This window comes from Mirounga leonina, unplaced genomic scaffold (assembly GCF_011800145.1).
Source record: "Mirounga leonina isolate KUSES-001 unplaced genomic scaffold, KU_Mleo_1.0 Mir_175, whole genome shotgun sequence".
Classification (NCBI taxonomy): domain Eukaryota; kingdom Metazoa; phylum Chordata; class Mammalia; order Carnivora; family Phocidae; genus Mirounga; species Mirounga leonina.
In genome coordinates, this window is record NW_023270453.1 from 3,255,302 (window position 1) to 3,282,551 (window position 27,250).

The 27,250-nt window shown below is 37.5% G+C and overlaps 1 protein-coding gene across 1 annotated transcript in view; it reads right to left on the reverse strand.

The window, feature by feature from the left end:
• MALRD1 (MAM and LDL receptor class A domain containing 1) overlaps nucleotides 1-27,250 on the reverse strand; it is an 807,963-nt gene that overhangs the window by 208,806 nt on the left and 571,907 nt on the right. The window contains exons 31-32 of the mRNA XM_035022447.1: nucleotides 25,460-25,588; nucleotides 16,678-16,836 (exon numbers count right to left, since the gene is read on the reverse strand). Of these exons, the coding sequence (XP_034878338.1) occupies nucleotides 16,678-16,836; nucleotides 25,460-25,588 (288 nt within the window). The remainder of the gene's footprint in view (nucleotides 1-16,677; nucleotides 16,837-25,459; nucleotides 25,589-27,250) is intronic.

Consider the following 27,250-nt stretch of genomic DNA (forward strand, 5'->3'; position numbering starts at 1 on the left):
ATGTTTCATTGAGTCATTATGTCATAAGGTAATAAATTTGACATTTCTTTTATAAAAAGACGGTTAATACTTTCAAAAGAAAGCTATATTTTTTCAGCTCCAGTGCCCTCAGAAGAATCATACTCACTTGTACTAGGGTCAAATCATAAAAGACAATTTCCCACTTCAAGTGATCTGAATTCACTTCCCGCTTTAAATTACAGGCAATTGGGGACGCCTGGGTGGCTCAGATGGTTAAGCATCTGCCTTCGGCTCAGGTCATGATCCCAGGGTCCTGGGATCGAGCCCCACATCGGGCTCTGTGCTCAGCAGGGAGCCTGCTTCTCCCTCTCCCTCTGTCTGCCTGTCTGCCTACTTGTGATCTCTCTCTCTGTGAAATAAATAAATAAATAAAATCTTTAAAAAAAATTTAAAAAAATAAAATAAATTACAGGCAATTTTGTCTTTTTTTTTTTTCTTGCTCATAAAATAAAGCTGCCTAATGGTTTTTTAAAATGTGATGCAGTATGCCTCTCCTTCAAAATAGCAAATGCTCCCTTGTTCAGAGTTAGACTTACTTAGCTTGGTTCCACATCCTCTGTAATTTCTGCCTGTCCCTCGCTCTACAATAGAAGGGGGGTACAATGATTATCAGCTGAAATGCCCTCAATCTCTTTTTGTCTGCAAGTTTTAAAGGCCGTGAAATGTAAACATGCTCAGAGAGACAACGAAAGTTTTCCTTAAAGTTGTCAAATGGCAACCACAGATACAGTGTCTCTGAAGTCAAATGAAATGTTTTCATGGCATTTGATGAAAATGTCTGTCATCATATCACTTCTATTTGCTTTCTAAAAGGCTGTACAGTGAACTGATTTGGCATTTCTTTATTTCTACCTTTTCCAACAGTTTGTCAGGCATTACTCTTCACTGAGAATAATTATTACTTATTAAAAAAAAACCACTTCTCAACAGGATGTCTCATTTTAACACTATGTACTATTACCAAATTTTGGTGCTTTAAACTGTTTCCCTCAATAATCACTGATCTGATGTAAAAATGAAGCTTATAGTTGAGACATGCCAAAATGGGATCTATTCATCCTAGGTATATATTCATCTTATTGTGAGCTTTTAATTTGCTCAGTGGTAAGTATACCTCAATCACATGAAGGTGCCATATGAATGGAATTGTTGGCACTTCCAATAAGTGTAGCTAGAGACTAAGGATTCTGACTCTCTTAATCTTCATAATGGAAGAACCTTGAAGAACCTCTTTACGTGTTATTTTCTTGTCAAGATGCCTTGAGAAACATGCATTTGCTTAATAGCATTTGTGTAACTTGATTTTATTTGCCAAATTGAAATTAAAAAGAAAACTTGTTCCCTACTCATGTAGGAAGGGAGAACTAATAAAGTATAAATCCTTTAGGTAAGTGATAAATGGCATGAACTTTGACTTTGTTTAGATTTCAGACCCATTTTACCTGAAAGAGTGTGGAAAGCAAATAAGAACAGAAGAATGTTTATTTTCATTGAAACAGAAAACAGTATCATGAGGTTATTTTAATGAGTAAGTAATGAGCAGAAACCTTGGGCAGGATGGCCCAATGGTTTTAAGCCTGCAGGTACTTTAGCTGTTGGCTTCCATTCAAATCCTGACTTTACCACTTATTAGGTATGTGACCTTGGGCAACCTATGGAAATTCTCTAGGACTCAGAAGCATGAAGAGATAATTATAGTTAGTACTTTACCTCATGGGGTTGTGGTAAAGATTAAAGGATATACTACCTGTAAAATGCTTAGAACAAAGTTGCAAATTAGAGCTACTCTCCTGGGAAGTTTAAAAAAATGGATCAAAAGATGATTCTAGTAGTAGAAAAAAGACAATCAATCACAAGTTTTTGATTGAATAACTACTACAGAGAAGGTGCCATGTCTTGCATTTGGATGTTAAGAAGAAAGACAAGTTATAGCTCAGAAAATATGAAACATGCTCAAAAGAATCTGACAATAAAAGCTAGCAGCATGTACTCCTTAGAAGACACATTCTGGGTCAGACTACCTGGGTTCCAAACCAGACTCTGGTACTTGCAAGCTTTGTGACTTTGGGAAAATCACTGAATCCCCACTGTGTCTCATATCCATCATATATCAGATGGGGATAATAATAATAATACATGGCTCACTGGCGTTATTGTGAGCCTATAATACCAAATATTGATGTAGGTTGTAAATGCCATGTAGTTCATCTGACAAAAGATGGCTTAAATCGGATGACTAAGAAGAGATTTTATAAAAGACATATTATATTAAGATGTCAAAGAATATAATGGAGATGGTAATAGGCAAAGAAAGTAGGTTAGAGTGGCAAAAGTTCATTCTTAAAAAATCACTAAGAGGATCCTCCTGGTTTCTAGTCTAGCATGTAAGAAGCTTAGAGGCACAGTCTCATCTTTACAACAAAAAAAGCCAGACAAACTAAAAATCAAACACTCTTCTTATATCTGTCAGAGAATTAGAGGAGACATCACAAGGAAAACCACTGGATACAGGAAGGCAGATACTGAGAATCACATTTTACTGGAGCAAAACCGTGGAAGCAGGAAACACTGATTGAGCCAGCTCAGGGTGAGGAAAACGTAAACTGTAATTAACAGATTGCTGGAGGCTTAGCGTGGAAAAGCTTAAGAGATATAAACTCCAGGGGGACAAGTCTTAAGGGCATCCCCAAAGTCTTATCTCCAGAAGCCCTACCAAATTCCCACAGTGAAGAACGGAGAAAAATCCCTTCTGTTTCCTCCTGGGAGAGAGGAAAAGCAGCCATTTTGAAGTATGTCTATTTTTCTTAAAAAGGTCTAGACTTCCTATTTTACCTAAGGGGGAGGGAGAACTGAGAAGCATTTGTCAAGGTCACAGTAAAAAAACACAAGCTGGGGCGCCTGGGTGGCTCAGTCGTTAAGCGTCTGCCTTCGGCTCAGGTCATGATCCCAGGGTCCTGGGATCGAGCCCCACATTGGGCTCCCTGCTCAGTGGGAAGCCTGCTTCTCCCTCTCCCACTCCCCCTGCTTGTGTTCCCTCTCTCACTGTGCCTCTCTCTGTCAAATAAATAAATAAAATCTTTAACCCCCCCCCAAAACAAACAAACAAACAAAACACAAGCTTACTGAAGGACTGTGATAGATCACAGAATTGTGGAAGGCTCCTATTCCCGTGACTTTACCACTCAACACCTCTCCACCTTACCACCCCATCAATAGGCTCCTATTGACTAGCAGGGGGCTGCAACTGAAAGGCCTCCACCCAGTCACTAGGGAGGGGCGCCTGGGTGGCTCAGTCAGTTAAGTGCCTGCATTCAGTTCGGGCCAGGATCACCACAGTCCTGGGATCAAGCCCTGCTCAGCAGGGAGTCTGAGTCTCCCTCTCCCTCTGCCCCTCCCCCTGCTGGTGCGCACTCTCATTCTCTCTGTCAAGTAAGTAAAATCTTTAAAAAAAAAAAAAGAAGTCACTAGGGAAACCAAAAGACAAGGGAGAAGTAGGAGGAACCAGGACGCCAGTAGAAGTTACACCTTCTGACTCCTATAGCTCCAGCCAACAATAAATAGTAAACATGACCTTACTTCCTGCCAGATAGAAAAGTTCACACAGAAGGCCCGTTTACCTTGGCTCCTTTTATCTGGCACACTGTATCCACTATCAACAAAAAATTACAAGTCATATGAAAACAATGGTATGACCAAAAGATGACATTTATAACGCCCAGAGCATATTTGAGGAACAAGAACACAGAGTTTGTAGGAGAATTAGAGTCAGAAACACAATTTGGGGAAGAACACAGAAAGCCCTTCATGCTACCTAAAAGTCAATGGAGAGCTTCTGATGATTTGCAGGATTAGCAGTCACCATTTAGGAATATTAATCCTGCATCAGCGAGAAGAGTGGCCTGGTTTAGGAGCATATTTGCATTGGAGATGAGTTTCCTTGATGCTGGCAAGAGCCCAAGAGTGACTTAAGATGACAGAAGTGAAAATGCAAAGTAAAAACATGTAAATTGAGAATGAAGAGCTGAATGAATTGGAAATTGAGAAAAAAAATTGTGTTAAACAATAATAATGTCAATAACAGAAATATTAGGAGCGGCAGGAAGAGATCCTTTCTGAAAGGAAGGTAAGCTTGAGTTCAGATATGTGACTTGCAGACATTGGAAATTATCCAGCTGAAAACTGACAGTGTGAGATTAGAACATGAAAATGAAGACTAGAGGCATGCAGAAATTAGCAAATTTTGAACATTAAGAGAATGAAAACTCTGAGCAAGCAAAAAGTGTAGGAAGAGATTTAAAAAAGTAAAAGTCAGGATGCTGAGTAAGACTCACATTTAGGTTTTAGAAGGAAAAAGAAAAAGCATCAAAGACAAATAACATTAGGAAATACATATCACAATCCACTGCAGGCGAAAACTTCCAAGAAGGTGTGCATTGAACAGTAGTGTAAGTGCAACATAAGAAGAATTATGAAATCATAAAGTTCTCAAAGGAGCTAGTACCTAAGCTCCACGAGAGCTGGTACTATGTTTGGTAAATGTGCATCACTATAGCATTTAGATCAGTGACCCAGAGTGGGTGGCCAAAAATTATTTGCTGAGGAAATAATATTTTTGCAGAAGACAAACTGTAGGGAACCAAAGAAAGTATGTATAGTTGGGTAGGATGTATACATAATTTTCTGTATTGTCTCTATCTTTGAGATATAAGAAAAAACAACAGTATTTAGAAGTGAAGTTGAGATTTTTTTTTCAAGATAAGAAAACTGTGATACATAAAGGCAAAAAGTATGATACAGTAATAGGCAGTTTAAGGACACTTAGAAAAAAGGAGTAAATACAAAAAGAAAAACTTTTGAGAAGATAGAAAGGATTAAGTTTAATGGTTCATTATTTTACTGAGAAATAAAGTCTATAAATAAATATGAGTTGGGTAAATTCCTTTTAGAGAAACTATAAGGCATGGATATTTGTAAAATGATGAAATAATTAACCTGAAAATTATGGAACAAGGTACTATCATATTTGAGGAATAATGCCAAAAGCATTATTTTTGGACATGAAAATTGCTGATATCATAAGAAGACTGTGTGTTACTATTTAATGGATGTACTTTGTTAATATACATAATGAAATATTCTGAAGATAATATATTGGATTAAATTATTATAATTGCACCACTTTGCTTTGTAAGTAGCTTCCACTTAAAATAGATTGGAAACTGAATAGATTGTCTTTGGAGGTCCTAGCTGGAAGTGTGTGAATTCCTAACCAAGAGACTGCCCATCTTTAAAGAGATCCAGAGATGGGCACCAGTATTTCTTTAGTTGATTCTAGTGTCTTATTCACTTCGTAGGCAGGAAAGCCTTCCTTATGATGTGTGCAGTGTAATATAGAACAGGGCTGTCCAATAGAAACATACTGTGAGCCATATACGTAATCTTAGAATTTTTAGTAGCCACATTTAAAAGAGTAAAAAGAAATAGGTGAATTTGGGGTAATATATTTTATTTAACCCAGTGTATCCAAAGTGTGTGTGTGTATATATATATACAATATATAAATAATTGTTGATATATTTTTATACTGTGCTTTTGTACTATATCTTTGAAGTCCAATGTGTGTTTTATTCTTATAGCACATCTCAATTTGGACCAGCCACAGTTCAAGGGCTCAGTAGCTTGTGGGGCTAGCGGCTATTATATTGGACCGTAATATTGGGCAGGCTACAGAACAAAGTCTTTTGAGTCAGAGAGTCTGATATTCAAATCCTCCTCCTCAGTCACGCCCGTGACTTGAATTTCTTAACCTTTCTAAGACTTTAGTATCTTCCATGTCATAAAGTTTTAAAAAGATTAAATGAGATAACATGCATATCATCTTTTACACTGCCTGACTCTTTGGAAACATTTAACTGATATTAATTTCCTTTCTCTAGATCCCTCTGGAATTTCTCCTTCTTTTGTCTGAAAAAAAAATTTGTTTGGATTTGAGTGAATGGATAAAAAGAGCAACTGTTCAACATCCATTCAACCCTTTATAAAACTGAAAACAGGAACACAGTCCCCTTCCTTCTAGTGGCTACACATGCAAATTTCCTTAACTCACCTCCTCCCTGTACCCCCATAACTCCTAAGTCACCCCCCACTGGTCCTCTCCTGATTGATCCTTGTTTTACTGCTTTTCCCCCATGATCCTTCTTTTTCCTTTTTCCCCCATGACACTTACCAACTTCCAACCAATTATACATTTTTTTGTTTTAATTTATAATGCTTGATACTGATTTTTGATCCCTCTCTGCTATAATGTTAGCCACGAGATGGCAGAGATCCTTCTCTGATTTGACCTACATGTATTCTAAGTACCTAAAATAGTGGCTGGCAAAAAATGAGCTCAACACTTGTAAAATGAATGAATGGGGAAAAAAACACTTTTCACCATGCCAATGCATATAGTTTTATATTCCATGTCGTACATATATCTTTAAAGAGGTGGCTGAAGCATCACACAAATCACATTTCTTTTTAACACTCTTCTCAGACTTTAATGTAATTATTATTATTATGGCATATTAAGAATTAACTCCTCTTAGTGCATCTAAAAAGTGTCCAGTTTCAAACAGAAATCTGTTCTGAACTGGTATCATAATAAATTCCAGTGTATTATTAAATGATTAGATAAAAGGCAGGTTTACAAATTAAATCCTTTGATATATCTCAGTGTCATTTGAGGATCCAGGGAAGACATTATTTTTATTATTATCATTTTTGTGTCTTCACTTCTACCTGTTGACAATTCTCTTGGTGTTTTCAGACTACCCAGTTCTTAGTTCACGCTACATGTCATATTGTCAGTTTTTTTTCACTTTGGGTAAGTCACACTCATCTTTTGAGGGAACAATTTTTAAAAACATCTTTATTTTGGAAAATTTCACATTTCTACCAAAGTAGAAAGAATAGCATAATGAACTTCTACCTACCCAAGACCCAGCTTCAACAATTTCAACCCATGGTCAGTTTTGTTTCCTTTGTATTAACACCTACATCCTTAACACCACTAATTTGAAAGTAATCCTGGATATCAAATTAGATCTCCTTTAACCACATGAGTATATATTTCTACAAGATTAGATTTTTTTCATAACTAGCATTTTATTCTGAAAAATATCTTTATTTCTTTATTGTAATTAAAATTTTGGTCAATAGGTCACAGTTTATATTAAGATATATTAATACAGGTATAGATATAATTGTTGGAATATTATATAGATATTATATATACATTCCTATATTTTTATATCATTTTGCACATAAAAATGGTTATAGTCCTATAGAGCATGCTGGGGTAAACAGAGGTGAATAATGAGTCTTGCCGGCATGCAACTGATTGGCAGCTTTCATCCTAAATCCATGAGAAGCTGGGTGAGCTTACCCAGATGGGTTTTTTTTTTTTTTAAAGATTTTATTTATTTATTTGACAGAGAGACACAGCGAGAGAGAGAACACAAGCGGGGGAGTGGGAGATGGAGAAGCAGGCTCCCCGCCAAGCAGGGAGCTCGATGTGGAGCTCAATCCCAGGACCCTGGGATCATGACCTGAGCCAAAGGCAGCCGCTTAACGACTGAGTGACCCAGGTGCCCCCAGATGGGGTTTCTACAATCAATATGAAACAAACACAGCAACAGTTTTCTAGAGAGCACGGAGAAAATATAACAAATGTCCACTACACGGAGTTATCCATTTCCTTCAGGGATAATTGTTCTCTTTTCACATCCTCATCTCTCTCTTTCATGATATTGGTTGTGTTTAATTGCCTGCTGATTCTTGGTTATTCACTGAAACTTCTGAATGAAGGCTTTTGTTGCTTAGTGTAGGCAACTTGAAAGAATTTCCACTGCTGTTATACAGAACCGATTTCCTGAAAGGCTTCTTCCATGGGAGAATGAAAAGCAGGTGCTATATAGGTGGACTGGGGATGAGGCTCCCCTATAGGGAAGTAGTTCCCAACTTCAGCTACATGCTAAAATGTTATGAGGAATTCTTAAAAATCTTGATGCCCAGGCCACAATATTAACCAGTTAAATCAGGCTCTTAGTGGGTGGATGCATATAATTAGTATTTTTTTTTTTAACTCTTCAGATGATTCTGATATGCAGCCAAGTCTGAGAACCACTTTCTTTGGTGGTGGGGCCAAGGGGTAAGTAAGTAAGCAGGCAGGCAAACTGCAATGCTCCAATTTTTTTTTAAGATTTTATTTATTTATTCAAGAAAAAGAAAGAGAGATGTGAGTGGGAGCAGGGGAGGGGCAGAGGGAGAGGAGAAAGAGAATCTCAAGCAGACTCCATGCTGAGCCTGAGATCATGAACTGAGCCAAAATCAAGAGTGGGAGGCTCAACCAAATGAGCCACCCAAACTCCCCTTTATGCTTCAGTTTTTTTAAATTCTTGGATGGAGTTATCTTTATTTCCCTGCAAACGTATAATGTTGATCCTGTGTAACTCCACACATGACTGTGTCTCTTTTTTAGGCTATAATTATCTCATGATCATCTCTTCCCAGGCAGAGGTCTGCTTGTCTTTACATGACAGCTTTCTGATTATACTTTGTGAGAAAAAGCCCTTCTGTGGTCAGGGAAGGGAATGCAGGGAGTAGGGCCAAATTTCCAACTCTGCCAGGTGATCTGAGTGCTGGTTTCCAGTGAGTTACTCTGAAGAATTCTTCACAACCTTTCTTGGTATTTGTGTAAGTCGGTTCAAACTGCCATAACAAAATACCACAGAGTGGGTGGCTTAAACAACAGGAAGTGATTTTCTCACAGTTCTGGAGGCTGAAAGTCCAAGATGGAAGGGTTGGCAGGGTTGGTTGTTCCTGAGGCTTCTCTCCTTGGCTTAGAGGCTTCTCCTTGTCTCCTCATGGGGTCTTTCCTCTGTGTGTGTACATCCCTGGTGCCCCTTCCTCTTTTTATAAGGACTCTAGTCCTACTGGATTCGGGACCCACACTTAAAACCTCATTATTTACCTTTCTGCCCTGTCTCGGAATGCTGTCACATTGGGGGTTAGGGCTTCAACATATGAATTTTAGGGGGACACAATGCTGTCCAGAAGAGTATTTTTTATTTCGATCTTAGAATATCTATGTAGCTTCTTTGGGAAGACCTAGAGCGAACGCTATTTCCCTGGGCTGGAATTTCTGCCATTTTTATCCACCCATTCTGATCCCAACGGCCTCCTTCCCTGCTTCCTGGAATATCTCAAAGATTGCTGGTCCAATGATTGGATTTTAAATGTGATGATTTAAAAAATGTGTTACAGTACAGTTATTAGCTCTCTCATGTGTATGAGTGTATAGGAGTAAGATCAAAGTGAGCAGTCTGGTAAATTGTGAGCGAAGGCTCGCTTTTATATTTCTAACTCCATATCCTTGGTCAAGCCCCAACCCTCCCAAGCAAATGAATATGAGGGTTTCCCTCCACTCTGAGACGAGAGTGAGATGGTAATATCACCTAGACTGAAAGAGAAGTTAAGTGGCCTCACATATAGAGGAAGGAGATTCATGATTTATGAGTGTATCTAATGGTAAACTCCTAAATTATTTCCTCACACTTTCTCTACAGGATACAACACAATAGTGAATATACATTAAGGACAAAGCCTGCTACCGGGAGGTCCTGGAGCGGGCTTGGATTAGGCTCTATACACCAGGGCTTCAGTTCTGGCTTTGTTACTCATTATACAGGCTAAGACAAGTCATTTAGCTTTTTTGGTTCCTCACCTGTAGGAATAATAATAATAGTACCTGCACCATCTACTCAAAAGGAAGTACAATTATCATCTGCCTAGCCTCCAGGGCTCTGTCAACCCAAGTATCAAGTAAGTTATATTTGTTGAACACTTACTACTTTAAACCATCATTATATACATTAGAGCATTAGTATCACTAAGATGGTCTGGAATATTTTTTGACCTTGTGCTGTGAATATACAATTGCACAATAGTAACTTCCTCTGGGTTAGATTGGGCAGCATATTTCATCCCAGTTACTTTACAAACATCTCCTTACCTCATACCCTTAGTTACCAACACATGGTGTATGTAATAGGCACTCAGGAAATGCTTGTTGCATTAATTAATCCAAAATACTTTGTGGTTAATAAACACAGAAGGACACAGACAGGTAACATGAGACCTACACAAGTATTACCAAGCGCTTTTCCATCTTCAGTGCTGAAGGGAATATAAAAATAGCAAAAAATACGACTCCTATCCTTCCAGATTTTAGAATTTAATTGTGGATATGGTCAATCATACTACGAAAAAGAAAATAAAGTGGTGAAGAAAGGAAAAAAAAAAGAGAGAGACAGCAGCTATTGTTTTATACCTTCGTTAGTTCATGTCACCCAAATGTCACTCTTGGCATTAAAGCCTGTATATACTAAGCCTAAACACTATTCATGTGCACATGAGAGTGGATTAATGTCTGCAAGTTTCCCTCCACAGCTTCCGCAATGGCTCCCAAAAGGCTCATAAACAGGCCTGTGATGGGCATTGAAAATGTTCTCCTTATGGATCGAATTCTTCATCTTGGTAACAATAAGTGAAAAGATCCCTAAATACAGTTTCAACTAACAGCAACATTGAGATGTTTAGAAATAGACCATAGGCTCTTTGAATCTGTTGGCCTTCTCATAAAGAATTTTGTTTTTCCCCGAGGGTCAAAATTAATTAATGTCCTTACAGTTTATTTAGCGGCCCATTTTTTTCAGAGATACCTACACAAGTTCAGTGAGCCATATCAGTGTAGCAAGGATGATATAATCAGACTGCTTTGAAGCGAGTACTCTGTAAAAATATACTGTCTCAAGTAGTGATTAACAGGGAGGATAATAAAGTATTCTGTCAGAATGATTACTTCTTTATCTGTGGACAACATTACTTGTACACAATATTGCATAATGACCAGATTCAAAACTTTTCATGTGGTCTTTCATGAACTCACACAAGCTATAAAAGTTCAAAAGAGAAAATACATGCAGCCATTAATAGTCTTTAATTGTTCCATTAAAAGATATCAATGGATCACTCATGTTTGTCTCATTGAACAATGCACAGAACATTTCCCACGTCCAATGATTACACTTTTATCTTTTCCTAAACTGAGCCTACTACACTTTTGTATCATTAGTTGTATTATACTGGCAGACATGCTCTGCAGTTTCCAAATACTGTCTTAAGATAAGGAAAGACCACTGCAGATGTTATCAGGAGACCTCACAGACACTGTATCTAAATGTGACTGTTGAGATCTTAGCAGCATAAATGAAAATTGGTTTATTTCTCATAAGTTCTCAAGAAAGAAAAGTAAGTATTTATTCTCAGGAACTATCATAAAAGTAAAAAAAAAAAAAATTCATCTAAATGTATTTTCACTGTTGTGATGTTACTATAGTGAAAGTGTTAGGAAATAATTTAAGAGTATACCCTTAGATAATTTTTATAAATTATGCTATATCCAAAAAGTAGAATATCATGTTAAAAATATTTCATAACATATAAACTCGGCCATAGTATATTTATCAAATTACTGAATCTAGTGGAAACCTATTTTTATTTGAAAATGTGTGCATTGGGGCATCTGGGTGGCTCAGTCGGTTAAGCGTTTGCCTTCGGCTCAGGTCATGATCCCAGGGTCCTGGGATCGAGTCCCGCATGGAGCTCTCTGCTCGGCGGGAAGCCTGCTCCTCCCTCTGCCTTTGCCTGCCGCTCCCCCTGCTTGTGTTCTCTATCTCTGTCAAATAAAATCTTAAAAAAAAAAAAAAAAAGAAAATGTGTGCATTAAGAAAGAATGGCAAGATACACAAATATAAAGCTTACAGATGATTATATCACTCTACTGAGATTACTAGAGAAGTTTTTCTTTTTTCTGCTTATTTATACATTTAAATTTTTAGGAAAAGATGTATTACTTAGTGATGTAAAATTGATGAAAAGAAATATTGAAGAAAAAATCAATATTAAGAGAGCAAAAAGATCACTGTTCAGGTTTTTTCCATGGTAAGACTTAAAGATACCCACCACAGTTTCCACAAACACATGTAAGCGCTACCATCATGTACGTTAGATTTTCTTTTGAGGTGCAATTCCTGTTTTACTTATTTTCTTTTTATTTTTAGATTTATTCTCCCTCTCCTCTACTCCAACCTTATCACTCATCCAAGTAATCCAGGCTAATAAACCCATATATCCTTTTTTTATCTTTCTCTCCATGCTCACATAGTTATTCACAGAGATACCTATGTAGAGTTATACATGTGCACAAATAAGGGGGCATTAGTCATTGTTTTAGAAAAAATTGGACCATACTGTAGAATCATTTTGTGTATTGTTTTATGCCTTTAATAATACATTTTGGGGGGGTTGCCTGGATGGCTCAGTTGGTTAGGCGTCTGCCTTTGGCTCAGGTCATGATCTCAGGGTCCTGGGATCGAGTCCCGCATCAGACTCCTTGCTCAGCGGGGAGCCTGCTTCTCCCTCTCCCTCTGCAGCTCCCCCTGCTTGTGCTTGCGCGCTCTCTCTCTCTCTCTCTCAAATAAATAAATAAAATCCTAAAAAATTATGTTTTGGAAATCCCTACAAATTAACTGTATAGTGCTAAACTTTCTCCTTTTAGTGGCTGCATGATATTACGTGCTGTGGATTTAACAAGTTACACTGGCCTCCAGGCTGTTCCTCCAGGTTCCCAAATGGGGGCGACGTTGTCCCCCAGGGATAGCTGGCAATTTTTAAAGAACTTTTGAGTTGTCAATAGCAGCAAGATGAACGCTATTGGTATCTAGTGGCCAGAGGCCAGGAAGACGGCCAAACATCACACAGGACAGCACCACAGTAATTCATTAGATCACCTAAAACATCACTCAGGGCCTGGGACACACCCATCGGGCATACTCTGATCTCAGGGCATTTGGCACTGGCCCTCCCTCTGACCACAATACTCTTGCTTAGGAATCCAAAAGGCTCACTAGTCACCACCTTCAAGTCTTTTTTGAATGGCATTTTCCCACCACAGCCTAACTGACCAGCCTAGAAACTGTAATCCTTCCCCAACCATCCATATGCCTTCTCAATCCTACTTACTCTATTCCTTTTTCCACTCAGCTTCTAATGGGCCACATACTTTATTTACTTACCATGTTGATTCAATTAGCTTTTCCCTCCTTCTAGAACATGAACTCCACTGTGGCAATTGTGTTTTACTCACTAATGTATCCCCAGCACCTAGAACCCCAGTGCCTAGCATTCAACAGGCCAATGAATGAACGAACAAGGGAACAAATAAATGACTGTATGAATGAGGGACACTCATTTTATTTCCCATTATTTTCAACTGCAAACAATGCTGAGGTAAATATCCTTATACATACGTGCTTATGTGGTGGTCCTTTTATTTCTATATGGTCAGAATGCTTTCCAAAATGGAAAATTTCCCATAACCATGGATGAGTATTCTCTAGCTACCTGCTCTCCATTTCTCAGCCATCTATTGGTGGCTTTTTTTTAAAATTAATTAATTTATTTATTTATTTTATTCTTATGTTAATCCCCATACATTACATCATTAGTTTTAGATGAAGTGTTCCATGATTCATTGTTTGTGCATAACACCCAGTGCTCAATGCAGAATGTGCCCTCCTCAATACCCACCACCAGGTTAACCCATCCTCCCACACCCCTCCCCTCTAGAACCCTGTTTGTTTTTCAGAGTCCATTGTCTCTCATGGTTCGTCTACCCCTCCGATTTCCCCTGCTTTATTCTTCCCCTCCCGCTACCTTCTTCTTCTTCTTCTTTTTTTTTTCTTAACATATATTGCATTATTTGTTTCAGAGGTACAGATCTGAGATTCAACAGTCTTGCACAATTCACAGCGCTTACCAGAGCACACACCCTCCCCAGTGTCCATCACCCAGTCACCCCATCCCTTCCACCCCACCCCCCACTCCAACAACACTCAGTTTGTTTCCTGCGATTAAGAATTCCTCTTATCAGTGAGGTCATATGATACATGTCTTTCTCTGTTTGACTTATTTCACTCAACATAATACCCTCCAGTTCCATCCACGTCGTTGCAAATGGCAAGATCTCATTCCTTTTGATGGCTGCAGAATATTCCATTGTATATATATACCACCTCTTCTTTATCCATTCATCTGTCGATGGACATCTTGGCTCTTTCCACAGTTTGGCTATTGTGGACATTGCTGCTATAAACATCGGGGTGCACGTACCCTTTCGGATCCCTACTTTTGTATCTTTGGGGTAAATACCCAGCAGTGCAATTGCTGGATCATATGGTAGCTCTATTTTCAACTTTTTGAGGAACCTCCATACAGTTTTCCAGAGTGGCTGCACCAGCTTGCGTTCCCACCAACAGTGTAGGAGGGTTCCCCTTTCTCCGCATCCCCGCCAACATCTGTCGTTTCCTGACTTGTTAATTTTAGCCATTCTGACTGGTGTGAGGTGGTATCTCATTGAGGTTTTGATTTGGATTTCCCTGATGCCGAGTGATATTGAGCACTTTTTCATGTGTCTGTTGGCCATTTGTTTGAAAACCTTTCCCCATCTTTTTATTTTGATTTGTATTTTTCTGATGACTTGTGGACTTGAGCATCATTTAATATTTTTGTTGATTATTTGAATTTGATCATCTGCGAATGAGTTATGCAGATCTTTTCTGGTTGTTAAAATTTTCATCTCCGGTAAGTCTCTAAGAGTTATCTATATGTATCCTACTTGTAATTGACACACAAATTTTTTTTTTCTAACCTACTGTTTGCCTGTTAATTTTGTTTATGGAATTTTTAGGCCACGGCTATAATTTTTCATCATTAAATATGTGCACCTTTTCTTTTGCAGCTTCTGGGCTTTTGGAAGTGAGACCATGTCTTTACATTGCACATAGTTTTACCCTCTGTTTTCTTGCAAGTTTTATTGTTTTTACTTGTTGCATTTAAGTCTTTAATCCATCCAAATATATTTCTGTATATAAAATACACAAAAGTAAAACTGGGGCTTAATGTCATTTCATTTCAGCCATATAACCAGATATGCCAACACCATACTAATAAAGACTATATCTTTTTCCCCTTTGAATTGATCTCTGTTATACATTAAATCCTCCTAATTACTGACCTCAGTGTCTTGATTCCCTATCCAGTTCCATTAACCTCTAATCTTGTGTATACTAACTTCATGCTTTAAACAAAACAAAACAAAACAAAACAAAAAACCCAAACCACTCTTGGTGAGGAAGAAGAAATACAATTTGGCAGGTCAAAAGGAGTAAGAATATTCAATCTGGAGATGCATTAGGGGCCAACTTTCAAACAAAACTGAAGACGTAGGTTGTAATTGAATGTCATGATGTTTTCAATCTGCCTAAATATATAAATAATACAAGTATTCTTCTCCTTTTGCTAGTCATAAAAATGGCTGAGACAATCTTGCATACTTTTCCTTTGAAAAGTCATTTTAATTAATTCCATTATAATCTTGTTCTTTTTCATCATACCTATGCTTCAACTGTTTTGAGTAATATTGTATTAGAGTTCTCCAGAGAAGCAGAACCAATAAAATGTGTATGAATCTAGAAAGACATTTACATACGGAGTTGGCTCATGTGATTGCAGAGGCTGGTAAGCCCCTAATCCACAGTGTGGGCTGGTGGGCTGGAGACCAGGAAAGCCAACGGGGCAGATGAAGTCCGAATGCAGCCTTGGGGGGAATTAATTACCTCTTGCTCAGGGAGGCCAGTCTTTTTTGTTCCATTTAGGCTTTCAACTGATTGGATGAGCCCCCTCACCCCACCCCCACATTATGGAGGGTAATCTACTCAAAGTTCACTGATTTAAATGTTAACCTCATCCAAAGACACCTCCAAGCTGACACATAAAAGTAACCAGCACAAATATCTCAGGTTATTTTTTTTTATCCCTAAGAAAAACTAGATTTTATCCCTAAGAATATTTAGACGAGTTTTATCCCTAAGAAAATTTGTCTCTAAAATGATTTTTTATCCCTAACAAAAGTTAGATTCCTAAGGTGGGGGTGGGGAGGGAAGTGCTCAGTAGGCAAGACTTCAGGGTAAAAGTAAATAAGAATACTAGCTTACTTCTGCTCTGACCTTATTACCTGTAAGACCATTAAGGATTCCATTAACTTCAAATCACAAGGAAGGAGGCAAACCCTGTCAAGAGTTTGTTGATGTTCATTCCTTCCATCACCACTTACCTTTTACATCTCGGCCCCTACACTTCAGAGGGACTGGAACAACACTGGTGGCCAGCTGCTGGCCACTGTGGCCGCGAGAGAACTCATCACTGCTAACTTCTGCCTACTGCATGCATTCACCTGAATGTCCCCTATGTGTTGAGTAAATAAAATCTGTGTGTCTCTTAAAACAGGAGTCGTGGGTTTTCTTGCTGTAGTAGCAATGTTAGTTCTGGGTCTATTCAATAATTCAGAGGTTACAAAGAAGGATTAACTCTCTTCTCATGAAGGCTATTCAGCTCTACCCACATACAGACACAAGGAATGCTCTCTGATATTCACTCAAATGGTTAAGCCAGGGGTGAATTACTGAGCCTGGGAATCTCTGCTAGACTTACCTGGGGTGTGATCAATGTCTGGACTAGATGTTTCGGCAGGAATTCTGGTGCCAATGGCCCAGTCCAAGTCATCTTGAGAGTCCTGAGTAAGACCGCAGGCTTTGGTCCAGTTTCCAGAAGTTTCAAAATGGCAACTTCCTGCTGTGTTTGTATAACGGCCTATGGAAATGAAGATAGTAATAGAATGTTCTGGAAATGGACATTACACTTGGTATTATACTACATTTGTGATTGTTCAGAATCAGTGCCTGCCTGTTTTAATTACTTATTCATAAATTTAAAGAACCAGGACATTTGCATCCACTGGTAATTTCAATTGTACACTGTAGCTTTTTTTTTTAATCAGAAAATCTAGAGGCAGCGCATGAATATTGTCATTTATCCATGAAGAAGTTGTATGGATTGACTAATAATATTATAGATGATACATAAAACTGTGTCTACACATGAGCAATGAACAAAATATTATGATAATACAGATAAGTCAGATCGAATAAATCAACAGCTTCAGTTGTCTGGAAGTTTAATTCAGTCCCTGTGTTCACACTGGTGTTTGAACAGCATAGACCATTAGAAGGGCAAAGTCATTAACTAAAAAAAGGTGCCTTTTGGGGCACCTGGGTGGCTCAGTTGGTTAAGCGACTGCCTTCGGCTCAGGTCATGATCCTGGAGTCCCAGGATCGAGTCCCGCATCGGGCTCCCTGCTCGGCAGGGAGTCTGCTTCTCCCTCTGACCCTCCCCCACTCTCATGTGCTCTCTGTCTCTCTCATTCTGTCTGTCTCAAATAAATAAATAAAATCTTTAAAAAAAATAAAAAAATAAAAAAAAATAAAAAAAGGTGCCTTTGGAGAAGTAGTAAACGGTAGAGGACACAAACCCTCTCAGCATACCATACTAACCATCCGCATACAACATTTCAGAGCTAGTCACTAAAAAAAGTTCTAAGTGCTGATTGATAATTCATTAAAAGTTAAGTTATTCATAATGAGAAAAATTACCAGATAATAGCTGAAAGTCTACTACTTAGTCACCTGCGAAAACTACCATAATACAATTGATATCTGCTTTCATTTTTCTTTAACTTTTTTTTTTTGCAGAGCAGTTATTATTTTTGAGCATTCACTGTAAAACTGTGCTGTATAGACAGAATGACTGTGTGATTTAACCAGTATGAATCAATTGAAATTGTTATTGACTTTTCCTTCCTCTTTAGAGAGATGACATTTAGGTTGCTTTTAATATTTCTTTTCCAGATGGTTTCCCGTTCATAACTTCTTAATGTAAAACTAATACTAGCATAAAGAAATTGCATCAGAAGAAAGTCTTGCTGATAAAATGGATGCCAAACATATCGAAAACAAAGCTTTAAATAATTCTATAGAAAATCTTATGGATTCCTGACCATATTTTCATTAAATATCAGCATTTCACTTCTCAGGCATGATTGCATCTTATCCCTAAAGTCTAGAATCATTTTTAATTATATGCATTTCTTGCATTCATTCGACATGGCATATAATGCATTTAATTTTATATGCTTATTTATGGGCTCTCTATATCCCCTCCTATGTTTATCTTTTTAGTATCATGATATAAATAAGTTTATACTATGCTATGCAATATGGCTAAAAGTAAGAAATCTAGTTCTCCAAGCGTTTAGCTAACACAACTGCAAACATGCAGAATCTTCCAATATAAACATAAAACAGCCATTATGTGTTCTTTAGAATGATGTCACATACAGGATTTGCACTATTGCATTTCTACATAACTGACTCCCTAACACACAGGACCTATAATAATTATTCTATATCCTTTTTGATTCTCTGTAACCACCCTTGAATCTTCTGTTCCACCTATCTAACATATGACTTTATGTATGACTCTAAAGATGTAGATACAATCAGGATAAATTCTCTTATATTTCATTCTCTCTACCTCTAAATTATGTCATTTTTCCTTTCTCTTCTCTAGGGCTAATCCCAGTTTATGATCTCAGCACCTTATCAAGAATTCTATAGCTATTAGCATTCTATGGCTCCATTTATTTCAGTTAGAGAGCTATTCCAGGTCCTTCAATCTCACATTTTCTACCAATTCCTTTCTTACAACTTGCAGACACAGCCAGGGTGCCCCTCTTGATTGAATTTTATATGCTTAAATTTCTCACTCTGTACAGCTTTCACTCATCCTTTCCCATGGTCCTTCACACTTTAATGCAGATGGCCTACAAATCTACAGCCAGGATGGAAAGCAGATGTTTATCTTCAAATGCTTGTTAAATACTCAACTTGGAATATGCAACTGTCGTTGCAAAATCAAAAAGCCTAAAATGAACTCATCATTCACCTCTCCAAATGAGCTCTTCTCCCTGAGATTACTGATTAAGTTCAGAGCATGAATCTTCTCCCTCTTTTTAAAATTCTACCTTTGGACTTACCTTTGGTTCTACATTCCTCATTCCCATATTCAATCTATCACCAACACTTGTAGGTTCTCTTTGAGAACTTAACTCTCTCCTTCCCTTGAAGTTTATAACCCCTGTTCCAGTTCCATTGGTCCAAGCCCCTGGTTTATTTTAAGAGCCCTTTTTTTTTTTTTCAGTGTAGCCTTCATTGATCAACTTTACAAACCCAAACCACATTAATCATCTTTAAGAATGCTCTTGTGTTATTTCCATTGCTCAAAATATCAGGTTTTTCACATTGTTTGAATACACTCTCCTAAACCCCTTGTCTTGCATACAATAACCTTTCCTTTGATGCAAAATGTTTTTGAAACTGAATCTTAAAATTGCCTCTATGCCAACTAAATTTTTCAGAAAATTCTTTCTTAAATAAAAACTTATTTTTTTTCAACTTTTATGTTTAGGACTACTTTCCTCTATTTTTGGAATGTTTTCTCTAGCATTTGGGGGTTCATTTATCATTCATTCTTCTCCTCTCTTGAAGAGGACAGAATTGCTATTTTATTTGACTATAATCACCTTCTTTCACTCAGATAGCCAGAGATGACTTATAAGTTATCTAAGTAATCGTGATGAGCATTGTTCTCGCCTTAGTTTAGCCATAATCCTGGAATACAGTTCTAGACATTGAGCCCTATTGTGGAAAAGGCACATAGGAAAAGTTTGCCTTGTTCTTAAAAACAAGTCAAAAGACAGAAAATCCATTTATTCTTTCTCAGGATATCACTGTAAAGATGTGAACTATGGGACTGAAGAGATTATATGGGTAGCTGACTTTATTACAAAGTCAGTTACATGAAGATGGCACAGGATTAAGAAGGGAGTCCATGTAGTTCTAATTTTTGATAACAGAAGTTGCTAAAATCAACCAACTCTAGGATTCCTTGCTTTTGACCTCTTGCTACTGGAGATAATACAGTTTCCTTATTGTATTAGTTAAAAATTGGTTGGTTCCAAGCAACTGAAAACTCAAGTAGTAGGAGCTGAAATAGACAGGAATTAATTCATCTCAATTAAACAGAAGCCAGGAAGTTGTCCGTTTAAAGTTAGTATTGTGGTTCAACTGTGTGGTTGTGAAGCACATATTTTCCATCTGTTCTTTCTGTCATCTTGTCATCCTCCTGCTCACTCATGGTTGCAAGAGGACTGTGGTACTTCCTCGTATCACATATGTTCAAGGCATTGATAGAAGTGAGAAGAGGAAAGGAGAAGACACTTTTTTTCTAGTCTGGTGTTTTTCCTTCTAAAAGAGATACCTTCCCCCAAATTCCCATGTGTATCTCATTGGCCTCTGGCAGCTACAAGGAAGTTTGGGAAAGACGGTATTTGTAGTTGGTCACAAGCCACCGCAAATAAAATTGGGAGTTCTGTTTTTAAGAAACACAAAGGAGGGCCAGGCAACTAACAGGAATTACCTTGATGTTAAGCTGGTTGACGCTGAAGTTTCTGCTACAAGTATATTAATTAATGTATCTTCTTCATTCCATCTAGCAAATCATACCCATCTTTGAATGTTCAACTTATGTCCTATCTTTCCCTTTCCAGACCACGTCAGAGTATGTGTGCATGTGGGTTTTATGGCCCTTAACAGCGATTATAGTTATTACTACTCATTTGGAAATTCATTACTTCTTTATTGTGGATTGTCACTGTAACTGTTCACCATTGAATTACTATAAACGTTTCTATGTGGGCAGTATTACTACTGCCCAGAGTGGTTCCATATATACCTATTAAATCATAAATGATATGAGGAACTTTGTAATATTTCTTGATGATGATTATGTGGTTGGTATTTTCAAAATGGTTATTGCTTTTGATAAAGTATTTTCTAAATTGTGATCTTTGTCATGATTCCTGGAATAGACTTAAAAGCATTACCAACAACATTTAAACAAATGGCATTTCCCCAGTGGTATGGTATTCAGCCATACAGTGGTATGGCTAGTGTACATATTGATCAACTTACCTATATATTTTTTAAGAGCTAGCCCCATAATTATTTTTAATTCATCATATTCACATATGCACCTTATTTTGCTATACCACAATGCATAATACAGGGATATTTAATACTTTCTCCTCAGCATGAAATGGCTTCATAGAATGCTGCATTGTGAAGGATTTTGAAGACTCTGGGTTCAGTGGGAAAGAAGGCTCTGACTGGATAATGATATTTGGGTTTTTTTGTCTGTTTGTTTTAAAGATTTTATTTATTTATTTGACAGAGAGAGACAGCGAGAGAGGGAACACAAGCAGGGGGAGTGGGAGAGGGAGAAGCAGGCTCCTTGCTGAGCAGGGAGCCCGACATGAGGCTCGATCCCAGGACTCCAGGATCATGACCTGAGCCAAAGGCAGCAGCCAACTGAGCCACCCAGGAGCCCGTGATATTTGTAACTGTTGTAAAAGGCAGCAGAGAATGCATGCATCCATACCCTGCACATCCCTAGCCTAGAGTACAAGGAACACTTAACACAGGCTTTAGGTGATAATTTTGTTCCATGTAAGAAAAGAGCACATTTTTTTACTTAACTATTTCTTTTAAAAAGAATCGATTTCATTTATTCTAAACCATGAATTTTTGCAACAGAAGTTAGAGATGTAAAAGAAAAATTTATCTTTGTTTATAACCTACAGTAAAAACTTATGAGGAATCGCTGAGTTTATTTTCTGATAAGCATATAAAGTACATATAATAACATCCACCATGACTGACAAATTTCAAGAGTATAAAAATAATGAAATGAAAGAGGCTAACATTATTAATCCTAGAAGACTAAACAAATATGTTCTTTATGCCATTTAATTCTCAAAGTACTCTATAGAATGGATATGATTCTATCTAATATAAAGATGAGGAAACGAGTCCCCGAGAATTTAAATAATTGCTCAGCATAGGAGGGTCAGCATCAAAATGAAGACTTCAGTTTAATAAACCAAAGGTCCATTTTTTCCTTATATTTCTCCAAAGGCCATTTTGAAAATTTTGTAATTTATTTCGTCATCCACAACAGGTTATCTGATTGCAGGAATCTAACCCCGATGCCTCCAGTGTATCCAAAAGAATATCAACATAAAATAAGTGATGAAGTCACTCTGCAGAATCAATAAGTCACCGGTATACCCATGTGTATTGTGTAGTGTTCCTTTTGGATGTGAACAAAGCCTATCAAAGGTCTTAAGGAAAGTGACTATTTCATTTGTCAACATATTGTTTTAATTTTAATAAAATCAAACACTGCATGTAGTTGTCCACCAAAGTTGTAGGTAACGCTAACAAATATGAGTGTGCAACTGACTCAGGTTCTGAAAATCAAAACTGCCTTTGTGTACTTTTACATCAATACTTCAAATAGCTGTGGGAAAAATAAAAATCATATAAAGGAGACTGAGAGGAAAAATGAGTGAAGCCAAGGGGGGGGCGGGAACAGCATTCACATTTGAAAAACCAAAATACTTAGTAACTTTTTAGGTTTTACAAGCCGATACTTTCGTTGCCCGGGCACACGCACGCACGCGTGCACACACCCACTATTCTTCATCGGCACTCCCCAAATACACTGGGATAACCTTATTATTAATAGCACTTGCTACATTCCAAAAGCAATCAGAATTCTTTTACAACTAACTTTTTCAAAAAGCAAAGAACACTGTATTTTAATATATCCCCCTGCCCTTCCCCCACAGTAGAAAGTAAGTTGCTTAAGTCTAAGACGATGTCTTATTCATTTTTCTACTTATTCAACATTTAGAAAGTTGTTCCTAGCCCATACTAAGAACAGCAATAAACGGAAGAATATAATTTTTATATGAATATGTTCAATACATGTGCATCTTGAAATGAGAGGAAGAAAATGTACTTCCTGTAACTATTTTTTCTTTGTGCACGTGAACAGCTATCCTTCCCCTCACTGGTTTATTATGTCAATGTCATCATGTTCAAATTATTCTTCCCTTAGAATTTTTATTTTGTTTTGGTGGTGATTTCTAAATACTCTCTACTTGTTATGCCTGGTGGGGAAAATAGTGATTTTACAAACGTCTTGGAGCGGTTTTTTGAGCTCCATTGCAATCGGTTCTCTACAGTCAGTATCAAAAAATATATTTTTTTGGAGTGCTTTTAAAAAAGCTAGGAAGTTCCAAGTTATACGCAAACAATGAATCATGGAACACTACATCAAAAACTAATGATGTAATGTATGGTGATTAACATAACATAATAAAAAAAAAGAAAAAAAAGCTAGGAAGAACACTAGGGAAAGAAAACTAACTTAAATTTAAATAGAAGCTTTTAAAAAAGAACACTATAAAGTATTTTTCAATATATTATAAATTTCATTTGAGAATGGGCATATATTATAAAGGAAATACATAATCGTTTATAAAATAAGATTATAATACTGTAGCACTGATAGTACAGTCTTAAGAAGTGCCAATGATTTTCACTTCCTTGACACTTTGGTTTAAAATTAAAATATAGCATTAATGTTGAGAAATTTATGATAAGTAAAATAAGCCTATCACAGCAAGACAGATACTGTATGATTCCACATACTGGTATTACATACCCAAACTGTCAAATGCATAGAAACAGAAAATCAAATGGTGGCTTTCAGGGGCTGGGGGAGGGAAAATGGGGTGTTAATTGTTTAGAGTATAGGGTATATAGTATAGGGTATAGAGTTTCAGTTTTTCCAGATGAAAAAATGTTCTGGAGATGAGTGGTGGTATCTGGACAACAACGCAAATGCACTTAATGCCACTGAACTATACAGTTAGAAATGGTTAAAATGGTCAATTTTATGTTATGTACATTTTACCACAATTTAAGAAAATTAATAAATACAAAAAAAGATGATAAAATGAATACTTCAGAAGCATCATTACTCTAAGATCCTGAGGAATAAAGATGATACTGAGTTAAAAAGAAAAACTGGAACATGACTTCTGTGGTACTCCCTTCGTGTACATGCATGACATTGTCCCAAAGGGCGAGTCTATCCCCTTTCTCTCTTTGAATTGAAGCTAGACATTTTAATTTGCATGACCATTAGAAAGAGCCAAGAGTGACATTCTAGAATTTCTGAGGCTAAGTCATATGAATTCTTCCTGTTTTTCCTGTGGCTCTTGGAATACTTGCTCTTGAGAGCATTTACTCTGGTAAAAACCAATCCCATGCAAGATATCTGGCTGTCCCGTGACAGCCCTGTTATGGAAAGCCCAAGCTACGTTAGATTGCCTTGGAGAATGAGATGTATGTCAAGCCAGACAGAGAGACCAAAGAGTACCAATGTGCCAAACCCAGAGGGGAGGAAGCCATCTTGAAAGTGACACTCCAGTTCCAGGTATACCAGTTGGAGCCATGTGGATGAGAACCTGCCTCGCTGATTCTTTTCTGAATTACTGATCCACAAAATTGAGAGCAAAATGAAACTTTTTTAGGCTACTAACCTTTAAGGGAGTTTGCTATGCAGCAAACCCTAACTGCAAAAGGTAGCCTATGTGGTAGCGAGGTCCCCTATGAAGGCTCATTAATAAGAAATACAAAAAAAAATTTTTTTGGATTTAAATACATGCTCATATTTGAAAACTACATACTTGGTTTTATGCATGACTTTTAAAAATCACTTGAATTGGGCACCTGGGTGGCTCAGTTGGTTGAGCGACTGCCTTCGGCTCAGGTCATGATCCTGGAGTCCTGGGATCGAGTCCCGCATCGGGCTCCCGGCTCTGCAGGGAGCCTGCTTCTCCCTCTGACCCTCCCCCCTCTCATGTGCTCTCTCTCCTCTCATCCTCTCTCTCAAATAAATAAATAAAATCTTTAAAAAAAAAAATCACTTGAATTAAAGTTTGAATAAAAAAAAAACAATGTGGCCAATCTAGTTCTCCTTTCCCAGAGCAATGTAATTGATAAAATTAATCATTTACTCGTATTTATTTGAAGCGCTCATTTTTAGCCTTATCTTTCCATAAAATGGAAAAGGAAATGAAAACCAATGAAGAAATGTAGACAGATAGGTCAGTTTCTGGTGATTAAAATTCTGACCCCCCCATGCAGTTCTGCACAATGACATGTTGAGAAATTTTTTGACAAGATTTGCTGTGGTGTTTAGTATTGGGGTAAAACGGTTGAGAGGGCTGCGATTTGGATGTGTGGATAGAGAAGCTGGAAAAAAAAAGGTTCTGGCTATTTTAAATCTACTCTGGTGCATGAAAAGAACATTTCCTCTCCGTCATCAATGCCAGTATGTTACTTTCCCAATAAAGTGAAATCTGTGCTGAATGGGCTACATCAGAGCAGACAGATCCACTTACCACAGTCAGCCTCATCAGACCTATCAGAGCAGTCTGGCTTATAGTCACAGACAAGGTGGGATGCAACACACTTCTTGTCGTGGCACAAAAAATCAGTGGCTTCCGGGCAACTCTCAGAAGTCTCTCCCACTGGGGAAAAAAAAATAAAAACAAAGTCATTTTTATACTTCTTTAAATTTGAATATTCCTTTTAGTAGGTTTATAGATACATTCAAGTAAGTTACTGATTTTAATAGGTATCCAAGGCAGACTTCTAGACACCTCCCCGCTCAGTCCCACATCCAATTTTTCAGCAAGTTATACAGACTGTGGCTTTCAAAATCATCCATTCCTTAAATCCAACATCTTAATCCAGGCACTAAAAATAATTTGCGTTGGGTTCCAGCTTAGTTTTCTAGTCTCATTTTCTGCAACTCTCCTCGTAAGTACCTGCAATTAAACTACAGTACATCCTACTCCTGAAGGGCTCACCAACAGGTCACATGCTCTTCATCTTTTCCTGTTAGCACATCCGCTACTTCCTTCACCTACACTGACCATTCCCTCTTGTGCTCCTGGAGGTCTGCTCAACCTCGGAACTCAAGGAAACAGCTTCCCTCTCCCCTTGTGTTGCCTTTTCTTTGTCAACCAAGCCCCAGGTTGGGTTCTCTATGTTTCATGCCACCTAAGAAGCCTTCTATTCCTATGTTAAATGTTTACCACCTCATAGAAAAGCTGTATTACAGCTCTGCCTGCCCCTCCAGACTCCAAGCCCCTTAGAAGCAGGAGTTTGGGATGTGTTTTCTTAGGCCAAACACAGTCCCTAATCCATAGTTTGTGCTTAATAAATTCTGGGTATAATAACAGAAGGCATAATGGTTTCATCTAAAGGGAGCTTAGGAATGAACATAGAATTTTCAAAGAAATTCATACTTTTTAATTGAAGTATAATGAACATACAGTGTTATATTAGTTTCAGGTGTACAATACAAATATTCACCAATTCTATACATTACTCAGTGGTCAGGTAAGTATATTCTTAATCCCACTTATCTCTTTCACCTGTTCTCCTCCACCCCCTTCCTCTCTGGTAACCATTAGTTTGTTCTCCGTATTTAAGAGTCTGTTTTTTTGTCTCTTTTTTTTCTTTGTTTGGTTTCTTAAATTCCACATATGAGTGAAATCATATGATATTTGTCTTTCTCTAACTGACTTATTCCACTTAGCATTACACCCTCTAGGTCCATCCATGTTGTTGCAAATGGCTGAATAATATTCCAGTGTGTGTGTGTGTGTGTGTACATCACATCTTTATATATAGGGTATGGTGTGTGTGTATATTTGTATATACACACATCACATCCATTCATCTATGAATGGACACTTGAATTGCTTCAATATCTTGACTATTGTAAATAAGGCTGCAATAAACTTAAGGGTGAATGTATCTTTTTGAAATAGTGTTTTCATTTACTTTGGAAAAATATCCAGTAGTGGAATTACTGGATCATAAGATAATTCTACTTTTAATTTTTTAAGGAACCTCTACACTGTCTTCTACCATGGCTGTACCAATCTTCATTCCCACCAATAGTGCATGAGGATTCTTTTTCTCCACATTCTTGCCAACACTTGCTATTTCTTGTGTGTGTGTGTGTGTTTCATTTTTGTTTTTGTTTATGCCATTCTGACAGCTATAAAGGAATTGTTTTGATTTGCAATTCCTTGATGGTTAGTAATGCTGAACACCTTTTCATATGTCCTCATTCCATATGTATGTCTTCTTTGGAAAAATGTCTATGTGTCCTCTGT